Source organism: Trichomonas vaginalis, chromosome IV (assembly GCF_026262505.1).
Source record: "Trichomonas vaginalis G3 chromosome IV, whole genome shotgun sequence".
In the NCBI taxonomy this organism is placed as follows: Eukaryota; Parabasalia; order Trichomonadida; family Trichomonadidae; genus Trichomonas; species Trichomonas vaginalis.
Window position 1 is genome coordinate 33,069,751 of NC_067206.1, and position 8,701 is coordinate 33,078,451.

At 29.2% G+C, this 8,701-nt stretch overlaps 1 protein-coding gene and 1 pseudogene across 2 annotated transcripts, besides 2 other annotated features; one reads left to right on the plus strand and one right to left on the minus strand.

The window, feature by feature from the left end:
• The first annotated feature begins 1,142 nt into the window (after positions 1-1,142).
• Positions 1,143-1,659: a mobile genetic element.
• Positions 1,660-2,387: 728 nt separating this feature from the next.
• TVAGG3_0212430 lies at positions 2,388-5,033 on the plus strand (annotated as a pseudogene). The gene has a single exon. A coding segment is annotated over exon 1 (2,646 nt).
• Positions 5,034-5,610: 577 nt separating this feature from the next.
• Positions 5,611-8,701: part of a mobile genetic element that runs on past the window's edge.
• On the minus strand, positions 6,389-8,701 carry TVAGG3_0212450 (uncharacterized protein; the record flags this gene model as incomplete). The annotated part of the gene is made up of 1 exon (XM_051226693.1): positions 6,389-8,701. The coding sequence occupies one exon, from the start codon at positions 8,699-8,701 to the stop codon at positions 6,389-6,391; it is 2,313 nt and encodes a 770-aa protein (XP_051111679.1).

Genomic DNA, 8,701 nt, shown 5'->3' on the forward strand with positions numbered 1-8,701 from the left:
TCGATTTTTAAAGTTTTGGCGAAAAGTATTCAATTATTTTTGCTATTTGGTCGGGTAAATTCAGATTTGCGACATTTTCTGATATGATATTCAGATTCGACGTTGATAATAATGCTTATAGAACCCTCTTGCTATTGTGTCAAAATTGCGAAACCGATAGCAAAAATATCTCGCAATATCAAAATTGAGATATTGAGTGAATTATGCATTATAGAGATTAAAAATCTGATTTGTGAAAACATCTCATCAGTTTCTAGCTAATTCAAAAATCTTTACTATCTTATTCGATTAAAATGAAAAGGGAATAGTTTCATTATGCTTTAAATGACAGCCTTATAATATAATCATAGTTTTCGCTCAATATGCAGCATTTTTTTTTCGAAATCTATGGTCAATATCCTAAATACTGATTGCTTTGCATTCATATCTCTTACATCTTCTATACACACATCACTATTCATTGCTATTCCTATCTTTTTCATTTTTGTTTGTTTCTCATAATTTCTCAAAAAACATGATAACTTGATATTTGTAAATATCATACTTTATAACGTAAATAAGAACTTGACCTATTAAGAAAAGCAGTAATGAAAAGAAAATCTGAAATTCATAAAAATTACAAGTTTCTGATGACAATTAGCTTAATTAAACCAGGTACAAGATTATATAATTGTATTTTCTATCCAATTATCCATATAATATCTTATCCAGAAAAAATAACTTGATCAATACCAAATGATTTTTTAACTAGTAAATAAAGTATTTTCTTTACACACACATTGTATATCATAGTTTTTTTTTGGTTTCGCAAAACATCAGTAGTAGGATATGAAGGGTTGTGTGACTTTTTTTGTAAACGTAAGAATTCATACAATATCGAACGATTTTGTATCATTTTTTTTAACATATGAAGTAAAAAATGTATGATTCTTACGGTTTTTATTCTTACGTTTTTGAATAAATCAAGATTTAAAAAATTTTCAAAATTGTAAGACATTTACACTCAGCCCAAACATAATGAAATAAACACATTAAAAAAAAATTAACATTAATTTTAAAATAATTTATTTTTTTATCTTTTATAAAAGAAGCTATATATAGATGATGTCAGATATTCCGCGATTAATTAAACATTGTTTAAATCATGAATGGAATCAATGGAGTCATAATCAAAGAAATTAGAAACTAATGATTATTTGAATAATTTATTTTTTATTTTGTATGAAATGAGCGTCACAACTAACAATGTTAAAAATTTAGGATTCACAAACGGGGAAATAAAGGATATATTAGAGGAGGCGGGTTATGAGGTTGATAAATATTATTTGAGAAATTGTAAAAAATTCGCGGAGTTTTTAAATGAGTTTGATTATGATGGAAAAATGAATAAAGATGATGTTATAAATTTCTTATATCCCACATCTAAAGAAGAAAAACCTAAAGAACCTGATGTTTTCCCTGAATATTATGAAGAACGAATTAAAGATGGTGAATATGATGAAATTGAAATTGAAAGATTGGAAAAAATAAGAGATGAAATAGATGAAAAAATTAAGGAATTAAGAGAAGTTGAAAAATATAATGAAAATGAAGTAGAGGGTTTAATGAATATCCCAGCTTCAGAATCAGCAGTTCAGAAATCTCATGAAGAAAGATATAAAAATTATGTCTCAGAATCAACACAAAATTTATTAGATGGTGAAATAGACGAAACACTTTCAGAAGAAGGTACTAAATTTATTCGTAAACATAAGTTACAATTTATTGATAATGAAGAATACCCCTGTATCATACTTTCACCACCTTTAGATTCCGAAAAATTCAAAAAAGCTCTTAAAAACGTGACATATGCAACTAATACGATTAAGAAAGAAGATCATGATATTTACACAAATTATTATTTAAATAAATGCACGGGTGTTGATAAAGTTTTTGATTTATTAGATAAAATATCAAAAGAAACCATTGGAACCTATAAAATTTTGTGTGATTGTGGTTTCATTATTGAAGATACTAATAATGTTTCATATGAAAGAACAGCACCGAAGGAAGACGAAGTTGAAAGGTCTATACCATTCGTTATTAAGAACATAAAAGATATGAAAACGTATAAGCATTATATTTATTCATTTATTTCAGAAAAAATGGAAGCAACCCATAAAACATCTTCTCATCATTTTATAGCTATTCATACATTCCTTTTCAAAGTTGTGAAATTAAATAAGACAGGAATTAGATTTAATGTATCAGGGTACACATTCTTGAGTAAATTAAAATGTATTCGTCATGTCGCAGATGATAAAAATTTATGTGTTCTTAATTCATTTTATGGGCTTTAAAGAATAAAGTTTATTTTTATTTATTTTTTAATTTTTATTCTTACATAAATGAACAAAAAACGGAACAGCTAAATGAATGATAATCAAATTAGAGCAGAAGGTAAAGGTTATTTAAACGCTTCTATAACATTCCTGATGGTGTTAATCCTAAAACTCGTAGAAAGCTATTTAAATGAAGCAATAGATGCATAGAAGGTTTGACATTTCATCAGAAAGTGAGAGATTAGCGAGAATGTTAAATGTTAATATTGATTTCTATTATTGTGATCCTCAACCAGAAGACGTGGACATAAATAAGGTAGACTTTCCATTAGTGGAATCAATAATGATAGATCCAGAATTTGAAACAGTAAATATTTTATTAACACAGAGTCCATGTGGAAAACTTCACGCTGACAGAATAACAGACGTTGAAGCACTCACCGGCTATAAAGTTTGTCCATATTGTAAAGAAGAAGTTTATTTATCCGTGATGATCCAGAAGGAAAAACCAAAGAAGATTTTTAAAGCATTGTGAGAAATGTAAAGAAAATAATGGAAGATTAATTCAAGACGTTCAATTGCAAAAAGACCAGCAACCATATGCACCACATATTACGAAACAGAAGATATATCAGTGGTTATTAGCTCACAATTGCAGAATATTATAACCGACAAGATATATATTACTTTTGACTTCGAAACATTAGAGACTAAAGAAGAATTACAACTTTCTGAGTGTGCAACTTGAACGCTTACTTAAAACCATTCATGGTATCATCAACGGTTAAATTAAATGATAAAACGTATACGAGGAATTTTGCTTAACTTCGAGTGATTCTTTTATTTCTGATTGGATTGAGTTTTTATTTTCAAACCTGTTCATTAGTTGTTGAATCAAATATTGAACAATACAATGAATTATTGAAGCCGCAAACGGTGGGACTTTGTCTCATACATTAAATGAAAAACAGAAGGAAGCATTTAAAGAACTTCTAGATAAGGAATTCAATAAAGTGAATATCATAGGTTTTAATTCGGGAAAGTTTGATTAAATTTAATTCTTCATGATTTAAAACACTGCAAAATGGAAAATAAAATCAATGCTGGGTTCATCTTCACAATTTAAGCAAATCATTGTAAAGAAAACAAACGTTCCATATGAATTGAGATTTATTGACATCAGAAATTATATAGCGGGTGGGACATTAGACCAATTCACTCAAGATTTCGGAAACAATAAATCACGTGTTAAATCCTTTTTCCCTTATCAATTCATCACGTGGAAAATTACGAAGAAAGAATATATAAAGTGGAACCATTCACGAAAGATTCATTTTATTCAGCATTAACTCAAGAAACTATATCAGATAGTGATTATCAAATATATCTCAAATGCTAAAAATTTTAAGAATAGATTAGAATTATTTTATTCATTATTGCAATAAAAAGTTGAAATTATGATGACCCAATCGATAAAATTATTGAAGAAACATTTGTTTATAAAATTGATATGCTTCATAACTTTCTTTATCATCGAATGCTTCAATGATTCGTTACGCTTTAGCATATAAAGACTTTAATCCTAATGAAAAATATCCTGAGGAAGAGATAGAATCAAGTTTAATTAACGAAAAAAGTATTGGAAATATAAAATTGAATCATATAAGAAACAAATGAAAAGCAGAAAAGATACTAAAAATAATGTTTCAATGGATGATTTTCAATACTATCACGATTTAATCCTTTCATCTAAATGCAAAATTGTGGTAAAGCGTTTACATATGCAAATAAACCAACATTAGATAGAATCGATAATGAAAAACCACATACTAAAGAAAATTGTCAGTTAATGTGTTGTTATTGCAATGTCGTAAAATCAAATAAAGATGAAGATGTTCAACGTTTAAGAATCAATTTAAGAAATTATGCATTAAAAAATAATTTACCAATGACTTTAGATTCAGTTGAAGCTTATCACATTCTCCGTAATGGAATTACTGGTGGTCTATCAAATGTTCAACATAGAGTAAATCTTAAAGGAATCACGCACATTAATAAACTTTCATATAGTCCAGAAACTAAAACTGTATCAAATGAGGACACTTCAAACATATGACTCATTTCGTTGGTGATTTTAATTCATTATATCCTTCATCATTTTCATCTAATCCTCATGATTTCATTCAATATACTGACCATAAAATGTATATGCCGGGAAGATTGAATGGTGTTATCATTTGTGATACAACAACAAAGAAAGCAAAAGCATTGGGAATAATTAGAAAGAAAAATACTTTATTCGTGGCTGAAGTAAAGGGTCACATTGATGAAAAATACATTAATGATTACATAAACTTTTTACCGATAATAAGAAACTTAGATATTATCACAGATGAAAAAACAATTGGCAATTTCATGTATAATTACATGAAATCAAACAATTTACCAGTTGACCAGAAACAGAGGAAATTAACTCAGTTAGCATCAACACACAACCAATATCAACCATTTTCTTCTTATTATCTTTGGTATCTAATCGACAGGTTTAATTTTATCATCGATGACATTCAATCAATTTTAACATTTACTAAAAACACTTGTTTTAATGAATTTGCGAACGAATTTATGAACGAAAGACAAAAGGCTGAATTAGAAGGAAATAAAGGAAAAAGTTTATTTTGCAAGATTTCGCTTAATGGATCATATGGTTAGATATATTAACGGCAATGCATTAGTTGAGGTTAACAATAAATTAATAGAAATTCCAATTTATTTTATTACTCCATTATATTTAAATAATATTTAATTTTTTTATTTCGTACGAAATGGGTGACAACGAAGCATCCAAGAGTCCAGACGATGAATATAAAAAGAAACTAAACAGAATTAAATCAAAAATATGCTATTACAAAAAGAAGCCGCAATGTGGTGGGGTTGAAAACGATCAAGAGAGGAAAGAAATAATCGAAAAATTAAAAACTTACCGTTCAATCCTTAAACTGAGTGAAGCAAAAATAAAAGAATTTAATATAATAAATAAATTGATTGGAAGAGATGAATTTAATAAAGATGAATTTTTAAACTCAATCCAAATTTAATTTTTTCAGTGCTACCGTGTTACCATGTGCTACCATTACATTTTGACAACAACACAGGAGGAAGGCAATAATTAATTATTTTTGAAGAACTGAAGGTGCTACCATGTTACCGGGTGCTACCATGTCAATTAATTTCTTTTAAAAATGGTGACAACATGACATTTTGACAACAACACAGGAGGAAGGTATTTATGAATTATTTTTGAAGAACTGAAGGTGCTACCATGTTACCGGGTGCTACCATTACATTTTGACAACAACACAGGAGGAAGGTATTTATGAATTATTTTTGAAGAACTGAAGGTGCTACCATGTCAATTAATTTCTTTTAAAAATGGTGACAACATGACATTTTGACAACAACACAGGAGGAAGGTATTTATGAATTAATTTTGAAGAACTGAAGGTGCTACCATGTTACCGGGTGCTACCATGTCAATTAATTTCTTTTAAAAATGGTGACAACATGACATTTTGACAACAACACAGGAGGAAGGTATTTATGAATTATTTTTGAAGAACTGAAGGTGCTACCATGTTACCGGGTGCTACCATGTCAATTAATTTCTTTTAAAAATGGTGACAACATGACATTTGACAACAACACAGGAGGAAGGTATTTATGAATTATTTTTGAAGAACTGAAGGTGCTACCATGTTACCGGGTGCTACCATGTCAATTAATTTCTTTTAAAAATGGTGACAACATGACATTTTGACAACAACACAGGAGGAAGGTATTTATGAATTATTTTTGAAGAACTGAAGGTGCTACCATGTTACCGGGTGCTACCATTACATTTTGACAACAACACAGGAGGAAGGTATTTATGAATTATTTTTGAAGAACTGAAGGTGCTACCATGTTACCGGGTGCTACCATGTCAATTAATTTCTTTTAAAAATGGTGACAACATGACATTTTGACAACAACACAGGAGGAAGGCAAAAATAAATTCAAATCATACTTTATAAAGCTTCATTTACAGGTATTTCATCGTCAGTAAATGAATCCTCATTATCGTTTGGTTCAACCTGTTTATATAATCCTTTCATTTCTTCTTTCAAAACATAACACCATGTCTGTTTACCATCTATTCTTTTATGTTTCCTATCACATTTATCCTTAATACTCGTTTGGAAATTCTTGTCTTTCATGTCTGATGGTTTGCAGAATAGAGCATTTTTACACATCATACCTGCACACAATTCATCATAATGTGTATTTATCCATACATCTAAAGGATTTGTTGATAATTCAATTAAATCTTGTTTGGCTTCAGTCATCGGAATGATTCGTACATTAAATGATGAAAGGTCATAATTGATAAAATACGTCAGTAAATTATCATAAAATTCCTTTGTGCATGAATTCATTAAATTCTTGAAGTAATCAAATTGACCCTTAAATTTACCATTAACTCTTAAAACCACATATCTTCTGTCTCCAACTTCAATTTTGACAGGGTAAACGTTATTAGTTACGAAAATGAAGTTTGCAACATTCTGAGCAGTTCTTCTGGGTTGATTCTTTTCATTAATTCTAATCTCATTATCCGTTATAATTGATTTCAAAGCGTTGAAGTTTGCGAGTCTATCTTCACCTACATTCTTGAGTTCATTAAGTACAAGAAACATTTTATTCTCAACTACTGAGTTGAAATTACCCGTTAGCTCACCTATTTCAGTAATGTTTTTACATGAATAACCAGCGAGAAGTTCAGAAATAATGTCTGTGAATCTGTTTTTACCTGTTCCCTGAAGTCCTTTCAAAATAATTGCTGTTTCATTCTTGATTCCAGGATGTTGAATCATTGATGCAATCCAACCGAGAAGGTATTTATACACTTCATCGTTATTATCACAAATGGCTTCTTTAATGAAATTCATAAACATCTCAATTTTTGAGTAATCAGGCTTTTCGAGAATGTTGTATTTATAACCTTGAAACGTTGAGAAAACATCTAGGGAATCAGATTTAAAGCAAACACCCTTAACGGTTAATGAAGACAATTGATTTAGTAGTACATCCCATGCTGTTATTGTTTTACCTTCTTCTTTAAATAATTTAATCATTTTGAGTGACTCTTTCATGTTTGACTGAAGAACAAATGATATTTGATTCATTTTGTCGTGGATATTATAGTCCTTTTGAATGAAGTATTTGTTTCCACAATCTACAAAACGGATTACACGTGATAAATCCTCAATTACTTCAGAACTGTTTTTATACTGATGATTTTCAGCCTTGCGTCTAATATCTGTTATCAAAAACGAGTCATCAAGTTTTATATCAAATGTTATTTTTGGCTTACGTAATAAAGGCAAAACGTATTCATCATAATATTCCTTTTGATATAGTTTTAGAATCTTCACCAAAACAAATGGAGAAGTCATTAAATGTGCATATCTACTACGTGCTTTTTCAAAATTACTTTTTGCATTTTCTGTTAAACTGCAGAAGTTATAAACGTTATCGTATGCTTCATTAATTAAATGATTAGGTAACGAATTAATTGCTTGAAACAGTGTGAATAATGTTATTTCTTTTTCTAAATTCATGTTTCCACCGTCATTATGTACTTCAAAATCACAGATGCCATCAACTATGCTCTGGGCAAGTTTATCGTCAATGTTTACATCTTTGTTTTCATTCATGATAGTCTTTATTTCTTCATTCTTCTGTTCAACTCTTACCTTAATATTCAAATCATTTAATATATCATTCACTGTTCTGGTTAATGTTGAGTCATAACTTCCACGAATGAATGAGTATGTATTGATTGATTCTGATGCATTCTTGCGAACTCTTGAATCAGCCATAACTACTAATGAACGCTTTGAATCATCCATAGAAGTCATTATGTCAATATCATAATCATTGCAGGAATAACATTTAATCATTCTGTTCGAAACTGCATAGAAGAAATTAGTGTTGCAATAAATGTGAAGACCTCCTGAAGCGGTTTTAACGATAACATCTTTATCCGAAAGTTTTGATAAAATGTCTTTTCTAACCGTTTCTTTAAGTTCATCATTGTACGATTTATTGATATCGACATCTATAATCGTTAAATTCGAAATTTTATTTACTAATAAAGCCATACCAGTTTTCCTTCCTCTCCCTCCATCATGTTTGAAGTAGTTATGTAAATCAATCTTGTTTTCACTAATTCTTTCGTTGAGGGTTTTAGTTTCTGCCACAACTAATTCCTCAACTAATGAATCAATAACTTTTTCATCAGAAACGATAAAGTTGCCGCTGTTGTTTGTTGCTGTCAT